At 42.0% G+C, this 27,686-nt stretch overlaps 1 protein-coding gene across 5 annotated transcripts in view; it reads left to right on the top strand.

Moving 5' to 3' along the window:
• Positions 1–9,778: 9,778 nt before the first annotated feature.
• Positions 9,779–27,686, top strand: part of Sec16b (SEC16 homolog B, endoplasmic reticulum export factor) — a 53,922-nt gene continuing 36,014 nt past the window's right edge. The window contains exons 1-3 of one of the 5 annotated variants that reach the window (XM_070034399.1): positions 22,210–22,258; positions 22,925–22,997; positions 25,313–25,661. In XM_070034399.1, coding sequence (XP_069890500.1) covers positions 25,369–25,661 — 293 coding nt within the window. In that variant the 5' untranslated portion in view covers positions 22,210–22,258; positions 22,925–22,997; positions 25,313–25,368. The other 4 variants (XM_070034402.1, XM_070034401.1, XM_070034398.1 and 1 more) reach the window with 4 other exon arrangements.

The raw sequence follows: 27,686 nt of genomic DNA on the forward strand, positions 1-27,686 counted from the left end.
CGAGGGTAGAGGGATTTTTTTTTTTCTTGAGGGATGATAAAAGAATTAGGCTTTTCATTCTGGAAAGCCACAGGCTGAGAGAGAAATCTGATAGAAATTTATAAAATAATGAAAATCGTAGGATAAAATGTGAACTTATTAAAGTTGGAAAATATAAGAATTAGGGACAGCTTTATCATTTTAAAGAAACCATGTTAGGGCAAAGTAAAAATAGCACGTTTTTTTACATAGGACTAGTAAGAACATTGAATTTATTACTCTTAAAATTTGCTGAGACTAAAATAAAAGAATCATGAGAAAGATTTATATTGTTAGAGGATATATTCACAGCAGACTATAAAATGAAAAGATGGTGATTTAGTGAAATCTCCCTACTTGTGAAAGGTTACCATAGAGAGTGACCATTAAGCTTTCTTGTCCAAATCAGAATTCCTGAGTAGATGTGCTCCAAGTAGAAGCACAGAATTGGGTCTCAGAGAATCTGTCTCCAGGGACAAGACCTTTGGGAACCATTTGTCTCCTATGTACTGCAGTTTATACGTCTGTTAAAAAAAAATGAAGGAAGAAAAGGATAGTAACATTAACATCTGCAAACATCTTTCCTCTCCTTCAGATGTTTGGGGGTAGTAAGATGCCACCTAAAACCTGGAGATGTTTTTTTGATGATTTGAGATTTCTTATAAATTTTAGAAATGCTCAAAGGGCCGGTACAGTGGTCAGGTAAGAAAAACCGTGGAGATCAGTTTCTTACGGTTTTTTGCAGGTTTAGGATTGAGGGGAGAGGGGAAAGCTTTGGCCATGAAATTTCCTTTAGGGATGGCCATTGTAGATTGCTATGGTGGAACAGCTAATATGGATTTTGGAAGAGAGAGCATGTCTTGCCTGGAAGGTCTAAAATCCATATGTTGTCTTTTGGGAATCTTGATTCTGGTAAAGGATTGATTGCAAATACCATCCTATAGCAAACAGAAGGCATTCTATTTGGCTTTCAAACATTATTTCCCACAACCCCATTAGGCCTTATTTCCCATGTGTTGTAATAATAGAAAGATAACGGCAAGTCAGGCAGTCCTGGATTTGAATTTTGGCTGCACCACTAATTCGCTGTGTGATTTCCATTTCTAATCTATGAAGCTAGAGTAATAGCTGCCCCCTACCTCCACCATTGAGCTGCAGTGAGCATCAGACCACAAAGTGGATTTGTGAAGTACTTAGCATAGTGCTATGCACACTGTAGACTCTAAGTAAGTGCCAGCTTCGTCAAGACCGACCCTTCAGTGCTGTCTGCCCTAGAGAGGTACAACTCTGGGATGGATAGGAAAGAGGCCAGATGTGCTCTGATTACCACTGTATCTGTGGTGCAATCACATCACTGAGGACAAGATTTCTCTGTCCCAGATCTGTTCCTTTCTGGGTCACTTGTGTTGTGAAGGCTCATTTCCTCAGTGAAGTGCTCCTACTAATCTTGTTCTCCTCAGAATTCCCATAGCACCCAATTCAGCCCTCAGACAGCCATACACCTGCATCGTTGTCGTGTTGCCTGGTGTCAGCTTAATCCTTCAGTGATGATCGACACACACATTGTGAACACTAACCCAGCTCCTAGGGTAGTCAAATCCACAGACTCAGGGCCCATATCTGTAGTTGTTTCCAGGTGTGTGTCTTGGCTCAGAGCTGGGGGAAAAGTCCTGTTCTCAGCTGACACATGACAGTAGACTGCTATGCTTCCTACTTTGGGTCCCAGGAAGCATATTTGTAAATGGTAGGATTCCTTCCTCATTCCGAGTATCTTAGTGTTGCTTTTAAAAACTGTGCAGGAGGTTTGTATCATTGCTGATGATGTCTCAAAACTGTAGCACTCAGAATATATTTTTTTTCTCAAGGAAGAAAAGCAGCATTCATATGTTAACTGGTGTCACTTTCAACTAGCACAGGGTGATGGCATATAAAATTGCCTCGTCCTTTCTTTTTGGTTCTGAAGGTCTCAAGGTGCCCTTAGAAGTTGAGACAAGTTTGCTGAGTTACCTTCTGCTTTTCTTATCGTATTAAGGGCCATGCCTTTCTGCAGGCTGATGTGGGGAAGAGACGAAAGCATCCACATGACCCCCTGCCTTCCATTCTTGCTCTTATCTCAGGTTTGCTGTATGATGTACGTTCCTGGCCAGTTCTCAGTTCTGATGGAGCCCGGAGCACCCCCCTCCCCCCCGCCCAGGATGCCCTTCCCCCACCAAGACCCTCCCTGCAATTCCCCACCTGCATCAGCAGCCTAGAGCTACTTATTGATCAGTTCCCTTTTCAGATGATAAACTTCCTGACTTATTAATTTATCTAATATTTATCCTCTCCTTGAAAGGCTATTTTTTTAAGTTAAAAATAACCACAAGGAGACCTTCTGATCCTCTTCTCACTGACCCAGATAGTTTAAGAGCAGATATTTTAAGAGACAGACAACAGATTCGCATCTGGGCACAGAGGCTGATTCTCAAAAGCCAAGGAGCTAAATGTAATGATAAAATATTAATCCTGTTTGCCACATGCAAAACACTGTTCTAGCTTTTTTTTCTTACCTTTTCAGATCCTACCCATGCTTCAGCCATGGACTTATGGAAAAATACTTGGGCTCAACTCCTACCTTAAAAGCTTTTTGGCCTTGGGTGAGTCACTTCATGCCCGTGTACTTGGTTTGTCAAGACAGAGATGCTGAGATTTCAAGGAGTGAGAGCGGAGGGATTTGTGTCCAGCCAGCCTCATGATTAGAATACAGAGAACAGGAGCCAAAGGCAGACCTAAGTTCAGAAAGTCTAATTCAGATAGTGTTGGAATAATTACTCTCTGCTATTTTGGAAGTTTATGCATTGGTGAATCTATCTACATTAGATAACTTAATAATTAAGTACTTCATGTTTAGAATGTGCCTCTAGTCTTTCACTTCTCCACCTGGTGGCTAAATTTATTTTTTGCAGGATATACTGTCCATTTTATTTTTTTTTCCTGTGTCAACATTGTAATAATGGGCACTTAATCCTTGAGCATTGATTAGTAGAGTACATTATCCGTTTAACTGAATTTGGAATCTGTAGCATAGCATAGGTCATTTTTCTCTGCCTTTATCTCTCCAGTTGCATTGCTTTCTGCTAATGGTGAGATAGCAGAAAATCTTTCAGGCTTTCATTATCTTGTCAATTTGCAGCTTCTCATCAAATATGTACTATATATGTATTTGAAGAATGCTGACCTGTCATGAAAAGAAAGTTTGTTTGAGTTTTTTTTTACCCATCATTCAGGGTTTCCCCTGAATCAGCTCTGTTCTCTCCCTCAGGCAGGCGTGAGGAAGCCCACTAAGTTGTGTGTACCTCTGTTTGGATCACCCTTTCTTCTGCTTGAGCATGGAGGTCTAAAAAGAAAGCCATTACAAACTCTCTTCTGACTGGCAATGGTGATCCAAAGTAGAGTATTGAGTGGATTTGATAGTGACCCAAGGAGCCTGATATCACCACCACAAGTGCCATAATATTGTGTCCCCTAAAAGGTAGATATGTTGATGCCATAGCTCTTGATACCTATTGATACAACTTTGTTTGAACATGGGAGTCTTTTGCAGAGGCAATCAATTAGTATAAAATAACACAGTGTGTGTGTGTGTGTGTGTGTGTGTGTGTGTGTGTGTGTCTGTCTGTCTGTCTGTCTGTCTCTCTGTCTCTGTATCTGTGTGTCTGTATGCACGCATATGTGCTAAATCCAATATCTGGTGTCATTCTAAGGAGAGAGAGATTTGAACCCTCACAGAGGGAAGACAGAGGTTGGAGAGATACAGCTAGAAGTCATGAAACGCTAGGATTGTGGGGGGCCTGCAGAAGCAAGGGAGAGGTAGGAAGAATTTGTTCCCAGGCCCTTGAGATGTCGACATTCCATTTGGATTTCTAGCCTCTTGAAAGGTAAGAGAATAAATTATTACAGTTTTAAGGCACCAAGTTGGTGGAGATTTGTTATGGCAGCCGCAGGAAAATGACATGCTGCCTGAGAGTCTACATAAAATATGCCACATGCCACATCACACTGTCAGTCCAACAGCAGACCACAGAAGCCACAACTATTCCATAAGATTAGAATGGAGCTAAAAAATTTCCTTCTGCCTAGGGACTTTGTACCATTATGATGTCGTCACAGGGCAATGTATATTACTCATGTGTTTGTGGTGATGCCCACTGTGCTGCTTGTTGACTACAAGGACAGCAATACAATTAAGCACAGCACATAATACTTGATAACACAGTGCATTATCTGTGTGACTAGTTCATATAGTCACTGCACTATGTATTTGTTTATTTATTTTTGGTGCTGGTCCTGGGACTGGAACTTAGGGCCTAGGCAACATCCTTGTGCACGCTTTCTTTCTTTCTTTCTTTCTTTCTTTCTTTCTTTCTTTCTTTCTTTCTTTCTTTCTTTCTTTTCTCTCTCTCTCTCTCTCTTTCTCTTTCTCCTTCCTTCCTTCCTTCCTTGCTTTTTCTTTCTTTCTTTCTCTTAAAACTAGCACTCTACTATTTGAGTCACAGTTCCCTTTCTAGCTTTTTGGAAGTTAATTGGAGGTAAAAGTCTTACAGGCTTTCCCACCTGCACTGGCTTTGAACTGTGAACCTCAGATCTCAGCCTCTTGAGTAGCTAGGATTATAGGCTTAAACCATTGGTACCTGGCAACTATACTTTTATTGTTATTCTAGAATCTACTCCTACTTACAAGAGGAGTTTCCTGTAAACAACATGCCGGGTTCCATGGGCAACTACCTCACACATCTGTTTGCTGTAGCTTTAGATTACAACAGGAGGTCTGTCCAAGGGACAGTCTTACACCATACAGGTTCATGGAAGTTCAGACAATGATGTTTTCACAACAGTGAAATCAGCTAACAATGCATTTCTCAGAGCATATCCTCATCATTAAGCAACACATAGCTTACAAAAAGGAAGCTTTAGTTAAATCCATTCTTCTAACTTCCCTCAAGGGCTGTGTGTTGATCCTTTCATTGTTATCTGCTGATTATCTAAGTAGAAGGCTTCCAGGCCCTGCTCCCTGCACAGATCTGTCTAGCCCTTTATTTAATTTCATTCCTATTGTTCTCACCTCGATATCCTCAACTTCTTTTTTTATTATTACTTGATTGTTATTATAGAGGTGATGTACAGAGGGATTGTAATTACATGAGTCAGGTAATGAGTACCTTTCCTTTTGTACGGTGTCTTCTGTTCTCTGACTCTCTCCCATTCCCTCCTTCCCATCTCCACCCACGAGTGTACTAGCATCTGTGTCCAGTAAGCTCTACTGCTGCACTTTTTTCACCCTTTTCCCCTCGAGTTCAATACCCTCCCCCCAACCTTTCCAAAGATGTACACTTGAATACACCATACATAAGGTAAAGAAGACAGAATCATCAAAAACTGAAAACTAAAAAAAAGAAAAAAAGAAAGGTCTCTTGTTTCCATATCTTGGAGTTTGTTACAATATGTATATTATTTTATATAAAGATGAAGAGGTATTTAGGCATTGCACCTTTGTGTTTCTCTCCTAAGAGTATTCTTTTTTGTTCTGACTGTGTGTGACCATCTAGAATCCTGTATAATTGATCATATACCAGTGTATTTTTTATCTAATTTCCACATATCAGAACATGTGCCCTTTGTCTCTTAGAGGTTGGCTTACCTTACTTAACATGATTTATTTTAGTTCCATCCATTTCCCTTCAAATGGCATTATTTTATTCTTTATCATGGCTGTGTGAAGTTCCATTGTGTATAGGTACCACAGTTTTTGGATCCACTCATCTATTGTGGGGCATCTGAGCCGTTCCCATACCTTGGCTATTATGATTAGTACAGCAATGAGCAAGAATGTGCAGGTGTCTTTATCATATCTGGGCTCATGATGTTCAGGGTAGATGTCCAGGAGTAATATGGCTATCCTAACTTCTTTGTGAATATGTTTCTCATCTTTCTGCTCTGAGGGATGCTTGGCTTGTTCCTGAGAACCTGGGGGATACTCTTCAGATGAGCCAGGAACATCTGACCCTGAATGGATTTCATCTTCTAGAACTATTCCCTATGACAGTCTCCTATTGAGGCCATGACATGCATCATGTGACTCATAGCACTCACACCACTGGTATTGCCCAGCGGGTTGATTTGTGCTGGTTTTTCCATCTCCTTCACTACTATGTAGGCTCTGCTAAGATTCCCTCCTCTTCTGACTGATTTATTTCCTTTATGCCCGACACCAACTTCAGTGCCTGGCAAGTTCTCAGTGAATGAATGAACAAAGGAGTGGATGTACACTGTGTGCTTTCGAACTGTCGACTTGGAAGGGAGTGTAAACAGTGACTCAAATGTCAAGTTCTTGATCCATGCTAGGACCTGGATTCAAACTGGTTTTCTCTTTGCGAGCTGTTAAGACTATGAACAAAGTACTAACTCTCTCTGAGTTTCAGTTTCCTCACTTGTAATAAAAAGAGCTAGACAATAGGTGCTATTCCCTAGGGCTGCAGTATAGATGATGTAATAATTATTCATACAACACAGGCCGAATGTGGTGGCATATGCCTATATTCCCAGCTTTTGGAACATATAGGTAGGAGGCACTCAGTTCCAGGCCATGCTGGGCAAATATTCAAGACCCTATCTGAAAAATAATCAAAACAAAAAGAGTGGGTGGTGTGGCTCAAGTGGGAAAGCATCTGCTTAGCAAGCAACAGGCTCTACATTCAATCCTTGGTACTGCCAAAAAAGACGGTATGTAAAACACAATGCAAAGCTGCACACTGCAACACACAACAAATGCTAAGTAATAGAATAATTATTATTAGGTTACAGCGTGGACCATAGACTGTAGCATTTTCTGATTTCTTTTATTGAATCAATCTCAATAACTCTGATTTTTTGTATTTAAAAATTTATAGATATACAAAGGGGTTACTGTTCAACATATTTATAAGTACAATGACTCTTAGTCAGTGTCACCCCTTTCATTATTCTTCCTTCCCCTTTTTAAAATAGGGCTTCATTATATAGTATAGACTGGTCTCAATTGCTCCATTCTTCAGCCTTCTTGTTCTGGGATTATAGGTGTGAACTACCACACCCAGCTATTTTGGTTACTTTTTTTTTGTAACTGCAAGTAACAACACATTTTCAAAAAATCTATTTAAGAACAATTCTATAATTTAACAATTTTATTGAAATGAGGCCTCTCCCTATATAACTCTGAAATGAAGACTTCCTCTATTTTAGGTAATACATCCCCACATACAACACACGCCTTCTGCTTCATACAGGAATCCACTTGATACCTATTTCCTATGCTGATAGAACATCTTGAGTTTTCTAAGTTTCCTTTATTAAGACAACTCTGCATGATTCATATATACAAGATTGTTTAGTGTCCAAGTATTTTCATATACCTCTCTTCATTTTTTGTTTCCATTTCCTGGAGTTTATTTTGATAAATATTCTTTTATCTGATCAGGGGCACAGAGCGTTGCACTTTGTGTTTCTCCCCTAAGAGTCTCCTCCCTTCATCTAACTCTGTGTGAATGCCTAATTTATACTGTCCTGGTGTTTTTTAGAACTAACTTCCACATATGAGAGAAAGCATGCACCTTTTGTCTCTCTGAACTTGGCTTCCCTCACTTAACATGCTTGGTTCTAGGTCCATTCTTTTCCCTGAAAATGACATATTATTCTTTCTAATGGCTGTATAAAATTCTACTGACCTCCCTTCCTTTTAATGAAAAAAATATAGTTAGGAAATACAAATAGACCTATCCTGTTATCTAATTATACAAAATGTGTCTGTTATTTGGTTATTAATAAGAAGAGCTTTTATTTTCGGACTCTTGGCTTTGTTGCTGACATTAAAGGATTGGTTGTTCAATTTCAAACCCCTTCTTTCCTCAATCACCAATTTTTCTTTTCTTTTCTTTTCTTTTTTTTTTTTGTCAGTTGTGGGGCTTGAACTCTGGGCCTGGGCGCTGTCCCTCAGCTCTTCAGCTCAAGGTGAGCGCTCTACCACTTGAGCTACAGCGCCACTTCTGGTTTTCTGGTGGTTTATTGGAGATAGGAGTCTCATGGTCTCTCCTGCCCGGGCTGGCTTTGAACCGCGATCCTCAGATCTCAGCCTCCTGAGTAGCTAGGATTACAGGCGTGAGCCACCAGCGCCCAGCTTCAATCACCAATTTTTCATAAGTAATTTTTGCGTCATCACTGGCAGTACATCTGAGGCAGGATGGGTGGAATACTTCCATCAGTTGCATCTCTGTGGGTCTGTGCTGCCCTCTACCCGGGTACACATCATGTAAGACCTGGAAGACATGGCCACCTCTGACAACCATCTCTAGGGAGGGCGCAGCTGTGTGAGGTCTGCGCAGGCTGAGTGTTTTACATTCTCTTTGGAATGGCTTATCTGTTCCAGATAAGCACAAGAACATCTTTAGAATTCGTGAGTGTGTTTGGAACAGAGAAGGGGTGTGGGTGGGGGATCTATTTAAGATTCAGCATAGGACTCAGAGCTTGAGTTCAGGCAAGCTACCACTTGTGAATGATTTTCGCATAAAAACACCTCTGTGTTTTCTTCTGAGTTCCTAGTTTACTGTGGGGAAAAAAAAGGGAATGCATTTAGAAATATTGAGACTAAAAGTCCATCCACTTTGAGATATTGAATGAACACTTTTGCACACACACCACTCACAAAGAAACAAATTCACAGAAGTAGGATATAATAAGTGCTATTCCATTATAAAACCTGTTAGCATTATGCCCACCATTGGTCCTCAGCTCCACTCATACCCGAGCTCCTCCCAGCTCTGGAGTTCCCACTGTACAGCTGGCCACTCCCTCTCTCCACCCAGACCCACCTGAGCACACACCTACCTCACTTCCTGCCCCCAGCCCCTCCTGCTACCTGGATAGGAACAGGTGCCATGTGCTCCCTCTCCTGGGAGACATGGCCTCTCTAATAAGCCTTATAATTTTTCTCCTGTGCCTGCTTGCCTCCACGTGCTCCTGTGGAATGAATGTGAAGGGTTCCTCTCAAAACCTATGGTAAAAGTTACTTCCACCTCTGTCAATACTCCCTTTCATACTTTCTCCCCCCAACCAAGGAAGTATTATAAACCACTGGACACGAATCTTTACTGTACTTTTATCTATTACTTTTATACACATTAATATACAACTTACATAAGCAAATATATAAATGGATATAGCTCTAATTCATTTTTCGTTATTGGATAGCTTAATGTTTCACATAGTTTTTCATATATTCAGAAAAGATTTGTATATATTCAAATTATTAATATATTTCATATATTAATATATTCTATTTTTCAATGTTTCTAATAGTCAGCCATTTCCCAAAACCTTTTTCATTTTTTTGCCATTCTAAACGTATTTTTTTTTAAACCAAGTATCAATTTTGGTCATTTATTAACCTGGTGCCATAATTGTTTAGAAAGTCAATATAATATTGGAATTATATCCCTCCAGCACTGGAGGGATATGTGTAGTTTTGTTTTTTTTCCTGTAATTTTAAGTTGTGTTCTCTTTTAATAAGACCTTCTCAAGATGGTGGTTAGATCAAGTTACCAGCCCAGGAGCAACATCCTAAATCAGCCGCTGAGAAACTGTTGCTCAATCAGAAAGGTTCTGTGTGGCTGACGTGGCATCACAGTGTACAGTGCCTGCCAGCTGTGAATAACAGCAGGCTGTCATGATGGGATGGAGCAGCAGCAGCAGCAGCAGCAGCAGCAGCAGCTCCTGATTTAGGGGCAAACGATGTAAGTACTTATTTTCACCATTAACCAATTAACGCAAACCAAACCCAAACTGAAGAATGCTGAGACTATACAGTTCCCACTAGAGACCCTTCTAGTAGATTCATTTGAGAAGCATTTGGTCTTAACCAGAGGAGAAAGGCATTATGCCAGCACATGGTTTCAGCAAAACGAAGAACTTAACAAACTCGTTTGTAAAAACTAACTTCAGCTGTGGCCAATGCTGCTTTTTTTTTTATACCCTCACTCTGTAAAGTTCCTGCATACTATAGCAGGAGCTGTCCCCTGTGGGGAAGGAATGCATGGCTAATCTACATGTGACTTCAACGCACATAGAAATTAAGATAGGTCTGATGATGGGAAGATGAAAGGAGGCTTAGCAATTACAGGGGCAAAAGAGAGAGCCAGTTAAATATTTCAAGGAAGATTCAAGTTGGCTAAAACTGACTTTCAGGCAATGTGGAAACTTGTGTTCTCAAGCTATACAGATGACCAGGACCATAGTGCCTGCCAGCTCTGTGTCAGATGAAACCCTGGCCCAGATCCCTCTGGTAAAGAGATAGTTCTATGGCTGCTATTCTCAAGGCTTACACCCTGGAAATCATGTTCAGAGTCCCTGATATTGCATAGTTCGTAAACCATGCATTCATGGGTTGGTGATTTTTTTTCTTTCTTTCTGTTAAGACTCTTCACTCATGTTTAGCTCTGCAGAAAACTTCACAAATAACCACCCTGAGTATGGTTAACTCACTAACAAACAGGTATTTTTGATTGTCACCTTTATCCTGGGAATACCTAACTGAATAAGATGAAAGAGATTGCGGGCCCCATGGAGGCTGAGGCCCAGAAGGAGAAACAGATGTTTTGAGAGAGGAATGAACACTAGGCTATGAGACTGGAGACCTGGATTTGGGTCCTTGGCATAGATCCCAATGAACCATATGGCACTCTGGGCTTCAGCTTATGTGCTGTAAAATGAATGAACTGGGATGGAGAACCATTTCAGTAATTGATTCCTCACCTAGTGTGAGTTTCTGCTTGCTAAATAGCTTCTCACACAGTGCTGGATTGTCTCCACATCTAGTTCAGCGATGGGTGCTTCAGTTATGTAATGGATCTCACCAACCAAGCCTCATCAGATTGTGATATTCTGGAACAAATTGGAAGGAACCCACTTGCAGTATGATACGGGTAGGAAGAAAAGTTGCTTCTGAGAAAGAGGTCTTACAGGTAGGGATTCCATAAAAAAGCTCTCAAATACTGGGTTTTATTTTTTCCTGGTTAGCGGTTAGAACAAGTCCTTTCACTATTGCTGACTTTTAGGGAATACATGACTAAGGAAAATGAAATTGCTTAAAATAAGGGTGGCCTATGAGCTGAAGTATGAAGGAAGTTTAACTGAGGCTGTGATTTCAAATAGAATAGGAAATACCCATCGTTTATGACGATGCAGTACATCCTAGTTAGCTTCCTGAAATACATTCCCATCAGTTCCAGCATTGCTGACACTGGGATCATGTGGGAGTATCAAACATGGTTTTTACTAATTTTTTTTTTGGTACCAGGACAGGAACTCAGGGCTTTATATTTGATTGTCTGGTACTCTATCACGAGTCACTCCTCCAGCACAGCTTTTTGCTGGTTATTTCAGAAATGGAGTCTCCTGGACTTTTCTACTTGGGCTGGCCTTGAACTGTCATCTTCTAGCTCTCAGCCTTCTGAGTTAGTAGGCTTATCGATGTGAGCTTCTGGTGCCTGGGTTCATAATATGTGTTGATAGAATAATGGATAAAGTAGAATTCTTTAAAAATAAGTCTTATGTATTTATATTTCCCCTACCGGCTTTGTAGGGGAAATTACCAATATGGGTCTTTACACAGCTTCTCCTACCTCCTTCTCTGTCCAAAGGCAGGGACGTGCTTCCCCGTCCATGATGATCCCTTCTCTTGGCCCGCCCATCCATCCATCCATCCATCCCTGTCAGGATCCTCAGAGCCACCCTCATCCCATCTGTTCCCTTATTACCATGCACCTTCAGCCCTCCTTCCTCTTTGTTTCTGTGTGAAGTAAAAACATCAGAATGTCTTCCATGTCATTTCTAGCCAATCGGCAAATCAGCCAATGGAAACACACCATCCACATTATTTTTTCCCCCTTTTCCTGACCTTTTCACCTACATATAAGTTCATATATAACTTGATCTTTCATTGTGTCTGATTTCTTTCTTCACACTATCTCTTCCCTGGCCACCTTGATGCTATTCTGACTATGCTTTCTCAGTCTTCATTGACTTTTCTCTTTCTGCTTTTTACCATGTGTGTATGTATGCTCACTTGTGTGTGCGTGTACATGCATGCATGTATGCATGTGTGTGTGTGTGTGTGTGTGTGTGTGTGCATGGAACTTGAACACAGGGTGTTTTGTGCTCTAGCTAAGCTTTTTGCTTGTGGTTGATACTCTACCACTTGAGTCAGACCTCCAGTTCTAGCTTTTTAATGGGCAATTCAAGAAAAGAGTCTTGTGGATTTGTCTGGCCAGGGTTAACCTGAACTACAATCAAATTTACAATCTTCAGATCTCAGCCACCTGAGTAGCTAAGATATAGCTGGGAGCCACAGACACCCAGCTTCTGTTTACCTTGCTATTTTCATCTTGAAGTGTGTGCTCATCTTTGACAATCTCATTCATAGCCTTGGTTTAAATGATGACATATGGACCAATAATGCCTAAATCAAACTTTCAGGAAGGAAGCAATGGATCAACGGATGAATACCACCCACTCCCAATGTGTGTCTGCTCCTGACCCCTCTCCAGTACCTGGTCTCTCACACACCTGCAGTACATGGTCCTATAGGCAACTCAGCTGGAAATGGGCTAACCTGAACTTAACTCTCTTCACAAAACATGCTTCAAAGAAAAAAAAAACAAACCTGCTTCACCCAGTGCATTCCAATCCGGATCAGAGACACTACCATTCACAGTCACCAGGGTGGGGCTAAATAAATTTAAGTAATCTGTACATCCTGGCTATTCTGCCTCTTTTCTGTCTCTTGAATTTGATACCCATCCTGTTTACCCTTCTCCTCCTGTGCTTTAGTTTGGTCTTCATGGACTAAGGAGGTTGACAGCCATGCCTTTAAGATTCCCCCTGTTTGTTTCTGCTATATTCAAAACTATTACTTTTACATTGTGACATGTGTGATTTCCTAAAATGCCAGTTTGATGATGTTATCCATCTGCTTTTAGAAGCCTCTCATCGTCTTCAGCAAAGATTCAAATCAACCATGTTTCAGGCTCAGCTTGATTGGCCTTTTCTTTTCCTTACCACTGAATAGGTACTATCCTCTAGGCTGACAAGAGGACGGCTCACTGGTACCTGCCCGCTAACTTACTCTACTTTCTACTTGTCTGAAGATGGCCTGATTTGTCTGCTGGACTCATCCCTTTCCCTAATATAACCAATTAAATCCTAATTATTGAATAAGCTTCAGTGAGTGCTTTCTCCCCCAGGAAGCCCAGTTGTGCCTTCTCTGAATGTATAATAACCTATGTAATCTCTATCCTAACACGTGTTGCCTTTTATTACAGACTTTCATTACTTTGTCTTTTCAGTTGATGGTGATAATTTATGAAACAGACTTAAGCTTGTTTTTTTTAAAGTTCTGTGCTCCTAACACAACATGAGGACATAAAAATTGATTATTATTAAGCACATGAATGACATATGGCTCTTTGCAGCACCATGGTGACATCCTGGTGTCTCAGTCAATCTGGTGGTGTGCATTCTTCATTTCTAATACTCTGAGAATAAGTTCTAGATGCATGCTTCATGGATTTCCCTCTGGACACATGTTGACTGCAGAATGAATTGTTGTGGCCAGGGAACTGGCAACTCTTACTATCCAGTCTGAATTTTGTGTACATTCTAAGAACAAAGGTCCCACACATGACATACAGCCAGAGAGGGATAGGACAGTGCATCAAAGAAAAAATGGATAATTTATTCCTAGATGCAAAAAGAAATAACACATATTCACCATATATGTATGTGAAAGCAACCTAGGTATTGGCGAGAGCTAGGACTGCATTCCTTTCTCTGGGACTAGCAAGGCAGCTAAGATGGTCTCTTCAATCTCAAGTCTCAATACTGCTCTTTGTGTTCTAGACTTAAACCACTTAATACATTGGTGATCCTGTGCATAGAGCAAGTCTTTTACCCCGAGCTTGTATCACATCCACCTTTCTACCCAGAGCACAATCTCTCTTGTTCTCCTTCCCATCATTCCAGCACCATGCGCTCTTACCTTGCAGGTGGCAGCTGAGGCTACTATTCTGCTGCAAGTCTTTCCAGACTAGGTTTGACGTGCTTGTGATGCATTTCAGCTGCTTCTTACTGTCATCCTCTTCTGGCATGTGCCACTGGAATTGCCTGTTACCTTGTCTGTGTCCTCATTAGAAAGCAAACGCTAAGAATGAAAGGAACAACTTCACCTTATTTGTTGAACTTAACACATAAAATGCTGCTTGGCACATAGACACTCAGTAGATGCCCAGTGAGTGAAGTACGCTGTTGTTCTTACCCATTTCTTGGTTTTTAAATGGGAGCCTGGATTGTTCTGGGTTTCTTCTATATAGTTTGGAGCTTAGAATCTATTATAAGTGCTAGGTTCCAGTGGTTCTTGCCTGTAATCCTAGTCTCAAACTAACAACCAAAAAGAAGTGGGGCCTGTGGCTCAAGTAGCTTTGAATGAAAAAGCTAAGGGCTAGTGCCTAAGTCCAGAGTTCAAGCCCCAGTACCAGCACAAAAGAAAATAATCAATTCCAGAAACTATGGAAAATCATTTTATTACAATTAGTAAGTAAATTAAAATATTTATTGAAAGAATTTTTTTTCATTCTCTCAGAGATCAAGTTCTACCTCGGTTAGATTCAGTTGGTGACATTGTTTATTCAGTAAATAGCACCTGCTATTTACCAGTGGCTAGTGTCATGTCATTAATGTCAGAGGGCATGTGAGTAGAACCTTAATGTAGAAGAGAATAGTTGCAGTACACTTGGGCAGAAGCTATCCCACAGACACGATGTCAGGGATGGTGAGATTCACTCAGCATGCTGAGAACCCACAGCATTCATTCTGGGATGTTCCCAGTAAGCAGTGAACTTCAGCAATCCCCTTTCTGAGGCCAGCAGACATGTATGCTTAGGAAAGAAACGTCTCCAACATTTTGTCCTCTAGAAGCTGGAGTTTGAACTTTGCTTTTTGGCACCATAAATGGCTCCTACCGAAATTGCCCTGATGTGCTAAATTCAGCATTAGAACAGCACTCCTGCTGAGCGTGGCTCTGTCTGCAGGCACTTGTTCCAAACTGAGAGAACAAGGGACTCGGGTTCCACTAAAACACGTGTCTACATTTGCACCACACACACACACACACACACACACACACACACACACACACACACACACACACACACACACACACACAGGCTATTTCTGTACATGGAACAGTGGGCAGAGGAATAGAACATCAGAAAGTGCTGTGAAATTTTATTGGCTGACAAATGGGATAAGGAGAAAATACAAAAATTTATCTTTCAGTTCTTATTTTTATCATTAAATAGCTATCTATCTACCTACCTACCTGTCTGTCATGAAGTTGAATGAATCTGTTTATATAGGATGAGAACTTTGAAGGCTATAATCACTGTATTCACATAGAATTGAAGGTTGTAATCCATTGTATACCCAATGTAGTTTTAAATAGCATTTTTTTGTGTCAAATATATTATATGGTGATTACCAAACAGTATGCTTTTTTTGAACAAAAGTATCGGGCTGGAAGTCCTGTGGTTGATTTTTCTCAATTTGATGACTAATAACTGATGCGCTGAGTAAATTTGGAGAAATCTCCTACCCTTTTTGATCTTGCTTTTATTGCTTCTAAAGTGGCCAAACTCTACTAATATCACTGAGTGAGATAAAACTATGGAGCCAAGGATAAGAATCTGGAGAAGGCTAGACTATGATTGCAGCCGATCATTAGTGAGAGAACAGAACAGATATTAGAAACAACATCAGTTTAGATTACAAGCCAATAAGAAAATACAGCTGTGTGTCTGGAGGTGTGTCTCAAGTGGCAGGGTGCCAGTTGTGAGCAAGAAAGCCCAGTGGAAGTATGAATTCTGAGTTCAAACACCAGTACTAGTGGGAGAAAAAGTGTAGTTAAGGTAAAAACTCAGTATGAACTCCTAAGATAAAAGTTCAGTAAGAATATAGACCCTACCCAGAGAAACAAAGATTGTACCCAACAAAGTTTCATAGCATGGTTTCTTTTATTAGTAGTAGATAGAATGTGCCTATAAATCTGTAAGCAAACATACTGGGTGAATTAACTGAATTATAATAGACACTAGGGAGTGCTTAAATAGTACAATGTTTTAGAAAGACCAAGCCAAAGTTGGACAAAATAAGTGCCAAGAAATGGCGACTTGCAAGGGGAGGTGGCGCTGAGGAGGGAGAGGTAGAAAATGAGGGGTGGGGGAGAATGTATTCAAGAATTCATTGTATATACTGCAAAATTGAGACATGGAAGGGAAACGGTGGGTCTAAGGGGGATGAGATTGTTGAAGTTGTGACACAGATCAGGTTGCCTTATATTATATACTACTTTGTTAAATGACACTTCCCTTGTACAACTACTTAAAGAGAATAATAATTTGAAAAATATGTAGACCCTGAACAGCCTGGGAAGTAGCTCTTCTGCTATGCTCTTTTAAACAACTTGGAAAACAACATTTGATTGAACAGTGACTATGTGCAGACACTTTGATAAGAGCTCTACTTAGATGCATTATTAATAAATGCATTCACTTATTCATTAAGCATCTAGCCCATGCCACTACAGTATTTTATCTTATTTATTCTTACAGAGCTATCTATTATTGTAGGCACATTGAACAAAAAGTGATACTTCACTTGAGAGGTTAAGTAACTTGTTTGAAGTCTCACAGCAAATCAGTGGAAGCATTGGGAGTTAAATCCAATTCCGATGCAAAACTTGAGCTCCTAGTCACTACATGGTGTCGTACTTACCAGCTTTACACATAGTTTAGCAAAGGATCTGGAAAAAAGAAAGGCACAGATTTGTTGGAAGCTCACTCCTGTATTTCACAGGCCCTAACTTTTTGTTTTCCCATATATCCTTTTATTTCATCCACACCACAGTCCTCTGAAGTACTTTTTCAGTTTTATTTTAAAGATGAAGAATCCAGGGCTCATAGTGATTGAGTAACTTTTTTTCCCCCCAAAAGGTACATGGTTGGAGAATAGCATAGTCAAAACTAAATCTGGGTTTCAATTCCTAATTTTTTTCTCTCAGAATCTTTGCTACTCCCCAAAATGACTAAAAGAGGACATTTTTATAAGGAAGCACAAACAAGATTGAGTCTATGTAGCCTGGAAAGGAAAACGCTGCTGAGTGGCAGGAAACTGAACTGAGTGACCGAGTCAGGTCTATGTGCTACTCATAAGGAAAGGTAATGACTCTAAAATACTGAGTGGTGTTTACAAGGATTTGAGGACCTACTGTGCTTGAAGAACAAACCCTGTGTGTCTCAGGTATACTGAGAGAGTCCTTGGGCTCCTAGGGACCTTGCAGAGTCTTGTCCCTGGGTTCTTTGGGACCCTGTAGAGTCTTACATAAGGCAGAATTTTACCCAGCAATGAAGAGCTTGTGATACTCTGGTATAAATGAAAGAGCCATATGTGAGTGAAGGTCTTGGCTCGAGTCTGGCTGGCTTAGATGCGGCTTCACCTGCAGTGATGGAGTCTTTCCAGAGACTCTTTCCAGCTCATTGGCTCTGTGTGTCTGAAATGTCTGCGCTTGTTCATACTATGTCTCTCACTTTCCCACTAAATAGCAGGAAATGACTTCTGGGGGTACAAGGTATAGATGTATGTGTATGGGTGAATAGGTGTGTGTGTGTGTGTGTGTGTGTGTGTGTGTGTGTGTGTGTGAATGTGTGTGTGTACGTGCACAAGTTTACCTGTCTGCAAAATGAAAAATCAAATTTCTTGGTCTTGAAATTTCTTGATCTTAAAAATTAATGCAAACTTGATTCTCACTCCAAAACATTTGTATTTGCTTTAAGTTAAGTCAAAGTGCTATTTACAATTGCTTATATATCTCAGCCGGGTGCCGGTGGCTCATGCCTGTAATCCTAGCTAATCAGGAGGCTGAGATCTGAGGAATGTGATTCAAACCAGCCCAGGCAAGAAAGTCCATGAGACTCTTATTTCCAATTAACCACAAGAAAGCCAGAAGTGGTGCTGTGGCTCAAGTGGTAGAGTTCTAGCCTTAAGCTGAAGAGCTGAGGGACAGCGCCCAGGCCCAGAGTTCAAGACCTATGACCGACCAAAAAAAGAAAAAAAGAATACATATCTCATGGCATGCTGCTTTGTCCTTGGGACAACACATTCTCTGGTATGAAAAGTGTTTGGCTACATTTTCTAGAAGTTGCTAATTCTGATGCCCTCACTTAAACCCATTCATTTTCTTCTGTGTAGTCACGTGACAGTTTCTCTGATCTTGCGGCTCCTTGGGGACCCTGCATTGAATGTCAAGGGAGAGCTGTAGATTTCACGGCAGTAATGGATAATGAATCAATCCCTCGTCGACGATGGGTGTGGAACACATTGTGAGCACTTGCTGTTGTTTCCATGGAAATGATAATGATTAACAGCTAGCAAGCATTCCTATATACTAAGTATTTTATATGTTTTTTAATCTAGTTTTATGCTCAGAATCCATGAGGAAGGAGACTCTATTATCATCCCATGTTTATAGAATAGGAAAAGGAGACAGAATAGTGAGCTCAGGTCCACATGACCAGCAGATGGTGGAACTGATGTCCAGATAGTCTTACTCCAAGATCACTGAGTTGTACTTCTCTAGGGAATTTACATCCCATTGACTTTCAGCTGGCAGAACCCTCTGAAAACATTAGTCCTTGATTTCATTTAGCAGGTGTATGAGTCACCTCTGCCGCTTGGAGCTTGATGTGGAATCAGAAGTCATAATAGCACTCAAACGTTGCTCTAATCATCCTGACTCAGGGGACCCCAACAAAATGGGAGGGGTGGAGAGAGGAGATGAAGGGGCCTCTGCCAGCCTAGGGCTGCTAGGGAGGCATGGAGTCACCCTCTGGAATGACAAGCTGCTTCTTTAGTGCTTGCAAGAAGAGATGTATGCAGGAAAGAGTAGGTTTGCAGGTGGTGGCCATTGGCACATAGAGAGGTCTTTTGTCAGGGCTCATTTTCTAGGTTTTATGGTCCCATAAAAAACCTACATCAGGCACAAACCTTCAGTTCTGAGGATTCAGTATGAGGGACAGTCCCAGCATGGACCCTGATGGCTCACGCTTCCTGTGCCAGGCTAATTGTTGTTGGCATGGGCACCAATTTTTTTTGGCATTGTTTGTCCTGATAACTGGAACTGGTGACCAGAGCACATGGCTTTGCCTCTCGTCTGCCATCTCATTACCCAAAGGGAGGGTCAGAGCTTTGGTGGCTCAGCAGTGGCCGATGTCATGAGATCAATACCAATGAGACAAGCTCCTGAGGCTGCCTTTGTTGGATCAGAAGGCTGCTCCTCCAAAGCCTTCAACCCTTAACTCGTTTGTAGTCACAAGTATGAGACGCTTGCTGACTGGAGAGAGCCACAATGCTTCCGATGTTGCTGGAACTGCGGGTGTAGAAACGGTCCAGTCCTCACTTTGACTGAGTCTTAAAAATTTATTATTGATATTTACAGTTTGTCTTCACTGTCCTGTCGGAGTGCATCAAATGGCAGGCACTGGGTTGGGTAAGGCAGATATAGCAGGATCAATAACCCTGTGGAAGTTAAAGTCAGTGCAATTATAATAGAAAAGGAAACATGGGGGCTGGGAAGGTGGCTCAGTAGTAGAGTGCTTGCCTTGCATGCATGAGGCCCTGGGTTCAATTCCTCAGCACCACATAAGCAAAGAGAAAAAAAAAGCCAGAAGTGGCGCTGTGGCTCAAGTGGTAGAGCGCTAACCTTGAGCTGAAGAGCTGAGGGACAGCGCCCAGGCCCAGAGTTCAGGCCACAACCGGAAACTCCCCCCACCCAAAAAAAGAAAACATGGACAAGCAAAAAGAGAAAAAATGAAACCATTCAACAGCAACTGTTGTCAAAGTGTTGCTGCAGAGCTATGGAGCTGCTCAGTAGTTTTTCTTACTGTATAGCCCATACTAGTCTTGAGCCCATGACTCTCTGCTTTAGTCAGCCACGTGCTAGGATTTCAGGTGTGTGGAATACATGACACCTGGCTTATTTTCAACACTTTTTTGGTGCTGGCCCTGGGGCTTGTACTCAGGACCTGGGTGCTGTCCTTGAGCATTTTTTTTGCTCAAGGCTCTACCTTTTTTTTTTGCTCAAGTGGCTCTACCACTTGAGCCATAGCTCCACTTCCAGCCTTTTTTTAAGGAGCTTTTAATTGGAGCTAAGAATCTCACAGACTTTGCTGCCCTGGCTAGCTTTGAACTTCGATCCTCAGATCTCAGCCTCTTGAGTAGCTTGGACTACAGGTGTGACCGACCAGTGCCTGGCTTATTTTCTACATTGTTAATTTCAGTAAAGGAATAAGGTCAAGCCTCGGATGAAATGTCTCATCTGCCACATTATCCCTTGTGGAAGTAACCAGCCATTATATCAGTGTTCCAGGAAACCTGGCAAACCTGACCTGGATCTAGGTGGGTATTCACATTCTTCAACACTAATCTGCTGCCTAGCGATTAGCAGCACCATTAGAAGCAATGACACTTGCTGTAAGACAGATGTCAAACTAGATAAATAGTATCTTGGTTCAGGCTGCTACAACAGAATCCCATAAACTTGATCATATAAGCAACAGAAATTTATGTCTCCTAGTTCTTGAGCCTGAGAAACCCAAGATCACGTTGCTGGCAGATATGGTATCTGGCAAGAGCCTATGGCTTGGTTTGTGGATGCTCCCCATCTCATTGTATCCTTATAATACTTACAGAGAGCAGAAGGAGAGGAAGCAAGATCTCTCATGTCCCTTCATTAGGGAACTTATCTCCTTCACTGGAGTGCCATGTCATGACACCAGAAGCTTCATCTCCTAACTTTATCACCTTGGGAGTTAGGATTTCAACTTCTAAATCTTTTGGGAAACAAATATTCAACCTATAGCAGGTAGTTACTCCTGTTTGAAACAAGACCCTAGGGAGTAGTCTGGTTTGAAAAGAGGACAGGGACTGGGCAGGGAAATTCATACCAAGGAGCAAGTTCCCAGCATTCCAATCTAGTGGACAGTCAGGATGCAGAGACAGGAAACTGGGACAGAGCTAGTGTGAAGACTGTAGCTGTTTGGACAGGAGGGAATCGATGGGATCATAAGATAGCACTGTAGCCAGAATTTGGGGTGATGAGATTAATTCTAGCCCTCCTCTGGGAGGGCTGCAGTGCCAAACTAGGTAAATTCAGTTTAGAAACAAAGAAGAATTGAGCTGCCAACTTGAAAGACTTAGTGAGAACTGTAGCTATATGGGACTGGGGAAGGCAGGGGCTGATAAACCCCAAATGCTTTGGAGTGGTGAGATCCCATTGCAATCAATTTCATTCTGTGACCCATATAACTGTTGTATGCCATATGTCTACCTAAAATAATTAAAGCTAATTAAAATTAATTTTGGTTGGTGAGTGTTTAAAGAGTTCCATAATAACTCTTGAGATGATTAGAGATGCTTTGGGATGTCACAAAAGGAGCATTTGGAAGAACTGGGCTAGATGTTTAAACTAGAAATGAGCACAAAGGCTAACAGAGTCACAATTCTGTCAGTAAAAGGAGCCAGGGTTCAGATGTCTGTTATACTAGGCCCCCCAAAAGCCAGCAAAACTAGACAAACAAATCTTGCCTTGGAGGATTTGTTAATTTCTGTGATGGGAACACTATCACCATGTTATTTGTGCTTTAACAACTGTTCACACCATTCTTGAAAATTGCATCATCAGCTCTTGTAAGTCCTCCGCAAGGCGGCGCTGTAGCTGCCGAAAGAATTTAGCTTTACAATCGTGGGTAAACCACTTTAATTTTGTGGATCTTAGTTTTAGCATCCAAAAAGTCAAGTTGCTAAAATAATCTTGAGCCAACCCAGTAATGCAGCTGGTGTGATAGGGCAAATTGAAATGCCATGTTATAAGCTGCAAGACTCACACTGGAATTGTACATCTTATTGTGACGTATTAGACCTCTCATTTGATCTGGAATTTATGTCATAATCAGCCGTGTTCTGATTCCCGTTGTCAGTGTGTGCCTTCTAGTACCCCTTTCCCAAGAGCGCTAAGAACATGAATGTAGACCCAGCAGAGCTGAAGTTCACTTCATGGCCCAGAAGCGAGGTTCAAAACCTTTACCTGCAGGTTGAGAATTCTACACTCTGTTGCTATACCTAGCAACAGAGTGTAGAGAAAATCATAAGGCTTAAAACTTATCGCCTATCTGACCTTGAGACTCTCAACAGTGCTGATTTTCCCTCTACTAGTAACTAGACAAACTCTCAAACTCGGCCTGGGTGCTGTCCCTGAACTTTTGTGCTCAGGGGCTAATACTCTACAACTTGAGCCACTCCTGGATTTTTTTTTTTTTTTTGTAACTTACTGGGCATAATAGTCTCATGGACTTTCCTGCCCAGGCTGGCTTTAAACCAAGATCTTCAGATCTCAGCCTCCTGAGTTGCTAGGATTATAGGCATGAGCCACTGGTGCCTGGCTGCTTTGTGTTTTGAAGGCAAATGGCTTTATCTTTCTTGTTTATGTATGTCAAATCCTGACATTTAACGGGAATTCAGAGTTTGTTCAAAGAATAAACCACTGACCATTTTTAGAGAAAACAGTTTCAAAAAAAATAACATGTATTCAACTGGAAACATGAACTGCTTCATATTTTCCTTAGTGATGCTGAAGGAATGCAGTTTTTCAAATGGGAGAAATTACTTCTTGTTATAATAGAAAACCTTTCAGTGTCTTCAGTTCAACATTGAATCTTTAAATGTGCCTGTCTTCCAGCTTGATGAAAATCGATTATATGATCCAATGGAGAGAAAGCATGAATGAACAAAACACAAGCCAGACAATTCAGGTATTTACCCCCTACCTATGTACTCCAGCCTCAGCCAGCCCAGCTCTTTTGAAGGGAAGAGATGATACTTAACTTTAGACTCTACTTACTTGTATACCATGTGCTCCTTCACAGACATTTTGTCCTTATGCTGACCCTCCTAAGCTAAGAACTGCGATTCCTGTATTAGAGAAAAAGAAAGGGACTCAGAGAGGTGGGGTAACAGTGGACCAATGGCAGAGCCACAAGTCCACACCCCGAAGGTGGTGCTGTTCTCTGCAGACCAGGCTGCCTGGGGCCTTTCTGGGTTTCCTCTACCTGCTGTCTCTCTTCCGTGTTTGCTGTGGGGGTTTGCACGCGTTGTCCTGTGAGTGCAGCTGGCTCGGCCCATGACCATGCAAACAGCAGCACCAATCTCTGACAGGCTTCTCAGCAGATAGCCAGGTCAAGACTGTCCCAGCCCCCAGTAGTTGCTCTGAACTTTGCCCTAATGAATCAGCTCCATGGAATTGGCAGTTACAAAGGTAACTAACCGGTTGCAGATTTGAGGGCCAGGTAAGTCCTGGTAGATGTGGCACCTGGACTTTGACAGTCTCTAGGAGGAGAGGAGGCAGTCCCTGGCAGGGCCCTAGAGCCGCTCGGAAGGAAGGTGGAAAGCCAGCAGAACAGGTGTGTGGGAATGTGATTGCCCTTCTTCTGCTTGTTTGAGTTGTGCTTGCTGGGCTGTGAGATTAGGAAAGGCCCTGGGACCAGGACACAGCTATGTGATTCGTCATCAGAGAATTCTTTCATTTGGAGAATCTTAGGTGTTTTCACACCTGAGGTCTAACCTTCAGAAACGGTGATTCTTGATCACAAAACAGTGTGATTTCGGTGATGAATCGGCCATTAGGCATTTGCAGCTGGGGATGGGCTCTCTAGTGGCCGTGTCTGGGGACAAGGGGAAAGAGGTTTTCTTCTTATGCCTTTCACTTGTGTAGACACAGTTGGTCAGAAATAGTTGAGTTTCACACGCTGTTAGGAAAGGTGAAGGATCTCTTAGCAGGCCTGGGATCTGTTGGCCAGGGCTCTCATTGCACCTTTCTTTTTCAAGGAAGTGAGCTGGCATGGAGAGGAGGGTGCACATTTCCTTGAGTTGTGACAGAAGGCCAGCACATCCTGCTGTCTCATAGCTCTTGCATTTTACAGTACTGAACCCTGGTTCTGTGGCACCGGTTCAGAATGACATCTTGGTGGCTTTGACCTTTTGACCTTTGGTTCTGATATGAAGTTTCAGAAGAGGTTGGAGTTTCGGGAGCGGAAACAAGTTAACAGATTTGGTATCTTTGTAGTCTAAAACAGCTCCCAAGGAAGGAAAAAGCTGGGGACTGACGTGGCCTGTAGGTGCCCAGGACCCGGTAGGCCCTGAGCAGAAGAAAGGTCTGAGCGGTGGGATTTCTCTCTACAGTGTCTTTTGTCCTCGAGGGAACTGGGAAGAAGGTAATGGATCCTAGTATTACTTCTCATCTCAAGGAATCAGTGAAAAGCCGATCTGATGCCAACTTGACTTCTAGGCTTAAAATCTCTAACTAGGAAGAACTTTGAGCTCTGGTCCTCTGGTCCCAAACTTAGCTCTGTTAAGCTCTCCCAGGAGGAGGTGGGCAGGAATGGCCAGATTAAGAGTAGTCACCATCCTAGGAAGTTTAGTAATGATGCAGGGAAGGTGTGCCTTGAAGAAGTTAAAGCTTTCCTAGGAAATGTCTTCATCCACTTGTTCTACCCTAAGGTGGGTCTTTTACTAGTACTTCCTAATATGTATCAAACAGTTACTAGAGACTAGGCACTTTCCATATGCTGTCTTTAACTGACAATAACCTTGCAAAGTAGTTATTATGGTCTCCATGGAGGCTGAAGGGAATTAGTCAGTTTGTAAGTGGCTCTGTTATTATTTGAACTGCTCTAGCCCTCTGCAAGGCCAACTCTATTGCTTTGGTACCTCAGCACATGGCTAGCAAGTGCTGTGTAAATATTTGCTGGTGGATAAATGAAGAAGCATTAATTGGGATTCTTGATAGCATTTTGTAGCTGCATTTATTACTGTTATCTGTCTCCCTTTGCCTCCCACATCTGTTGTTCCGTATGTACTTTCTTAATGTTTAAAGCAGCATCAATGTAATTGTCTAGACTGTTATTTCACATAGCAGCTTGAGGGTTTCTTCCCCTCCCCCAATTTCTCTGTGTCTGTGTCCTTCTGGTTTGTTTTACACCACGGTTGCTCTTTTTGCAAAACCTAATCAATCACCAGGTTGGAACGCAGGCTTTTACAAAATGACGATCTTTTTCTGTTTTGTTTGCAGGAAAGAAAATAACCACACAACAGTCTCAAAGTTGAGAGAGACTCAGGGGGTCAAGGATGGAACCTTGGGTTCCCCAGTGGCCAGCTCGGCCATGGGGGAGGCCCATGGCACCATCAAAAGACCCAGACAGAGGACTTCGGAGTGGACATCAGCGGCTTCTTCCCAATCCTCGGCACAATGGAGAGAAGTTCCATCAATGGCAAGACAGCCCAGGGAGTCCACAGCCCCAGCAGGAGCCCAGGGCTGACCACCAGCAGTCACATTATGCCTCCAGGTCGGGGGTGTGGCCTCAGCCTGTGTCTGCAGGGGACTACTATGAAGGGGGTTATCCTGGTCACATGTATTCAAGGTATGGTTTTATGGCTTGAAATGAACCCAACTTTCCTACATGCTTATGATCAGATAGTACTTTCCTTCTTCCTTCTTCCTCATCCTCATGCCTTTTTTTTTTTTTTATTTTGGAAGCACCAGTGTTTTGAACTCAGGGCCTCACCCTTGCTAGGCAGGTGTTCTATTACTAGAGCCACTCTGCCAAACCTCTTTTACATTGGTTATTTTTTGGTGCAAGCGCGTGTGTGTGTGTGTGTGTGTGTGTGTGTGTGTGTGTGTGTGTGTGTGTATGATGTATCTGTATGCTGGTCGTGAGGCTTGAGCTCAGAGCCTGCGTATTGGGTACTGTCCCTGAGTTTTCTTACTCAAAGTTAGTGCACTTCCACTTGAGCCACAGCTCCACTTCTGGTGTTTTTTGGTGTGTGTGGAGGGTGTTAATTGACTGAATGGACTTTCTTGTCCAGACTGGCTTCCTTAGATCTCAGCCTCCTGAGTAGGATTATAGGCATGAGCCAACAGTGCCCAGTTCATTGATTATTTTTGAGATAAAGCCTTGCATTATGCCTGGCCTAATGTGGACTAGGATCCTGTTTGTGCTTCTTCATGTCACTGTGATGACAGGCGCTCCCCACTGTGCCTAGCCATTTGGTTGAGATAAAGTCTGGCAGACTTTTATTTTGGTCTGTGCTGTGATTGAATCTCTGCCTTCTGAGAGTAGCTAGGATTATAGGCCAGAGCCACTGTGCCAGCTTTGCTTTCTTTTTCTCTTTTTTCTTTTTATTTTATTGTGAAAATACTGTACAGAGGGGTTACAATTACATGGGCAAGATAATGAGTACATTTCTTACCAAGCATTGTTGCCTCCTCCCTTGTTTCCCCTTCCCATCCCTTCCCGACGGGGGCTTGCTGTGTGATCCAGGTTGGCCTGGAGTTTGTGATGCTCTTGCATTACCATATTTGGCTTTTCTTTCCCTGCTTTTATTGTTTTTTTTTCTTTCTCTATTCTACTACATTGACTTATTTAAAAACTTAACTGCTTTGTTTTTTGGTGACAGAAGGTAGTATTTCTCTTCTTTTTATCCCAAGCAGACCTTCTAAAAGGAGTCATCACAATGTAATGGGGGAAGGGAGTTGGTGAAGAGTAAAGGGTTGAAATTTGTAAGAGCTCATGGGACACTCTTTCTCTCGGATTTCAAAAGGCAACATCTGTAGATAATGGAAATGTTTTTCTTAGGACCTGGTAAGAAGTTTCTTATCATCTTTAGATCATTCTTAGATCATGATATCATTAGATCATGATACCATCAGTGCCAAGAATCCTACAATTTAGAAAAGTACCTGAAGTGTCATAGATACTAGAAAAGAAAAACCTGTGTTAAGGCTGGGTGTGGTGACGCAGGCCTGTGATCTCAACTACTCAGATGGTGGAGATGGGTAGGACAGCAGTTTGGGGCCAGTCCAGGCAAAAGAGTTAGTGAGGACCCAGCTCAACGAATATGCTGATCAAAGTGGTCATGTTTGTGATTCCCATGGTGATTCCCTAGGAGATATAAATAGGAAGATCAAAATTCTAGGCTAGCCTGGTCAAAATTTGAGACCCAATCTAAAAAATAACTTGCAAACAAAAAGGGCTTACAGGGTAGAGTGCTTGCCGAACAAGCTGAAGGCCCTGCGTTGAAACCTCAGTATAGCCCAAATCTGTGTTCAACACATCACAACTCTACTAGGCAAATGTGGACTAACAGGCTTCACATTCAGAACAATAAGAGACCATAGCAAGATGGTTCTAGGTTGGAGAATCTGGAATTCTTGCTGTCCTGGCAGCAAGTAATGGATGGCATCAATTAAATCCTTCATAGGGTATGCTTTCGTGCCCCACTTTCAGGATGATATATATCTGCCTATAGATTTGGGTTGAAATTATGACAATCACTATAAAGAATTTTACAATGCCGGTGTGGGGGGGGAGGGGGGTATAATTGGGTGGGGGGAGGGGGGTAAAATTGGGTGGGGGGAGGGGGGAGGCGGGGAAGGGAAGTGAAGG

This window comes from Dipodomys merriami, unplaced genomic scaffold, assembly GCF_024711535.1.
Source record: "Dipodomys merriami isolate MVZ:Mamm:240054 unplaced genomic scaffold, mDipMer1.0.p SCAF_24, whole genome shotgun sequence".
Taxonomy (NCBI): Eukaryota; Metazoa; Chordata; class Mammalia; order Rodentia; family Heteromyidae; genus Dipodomys; species Dipodomys merriami.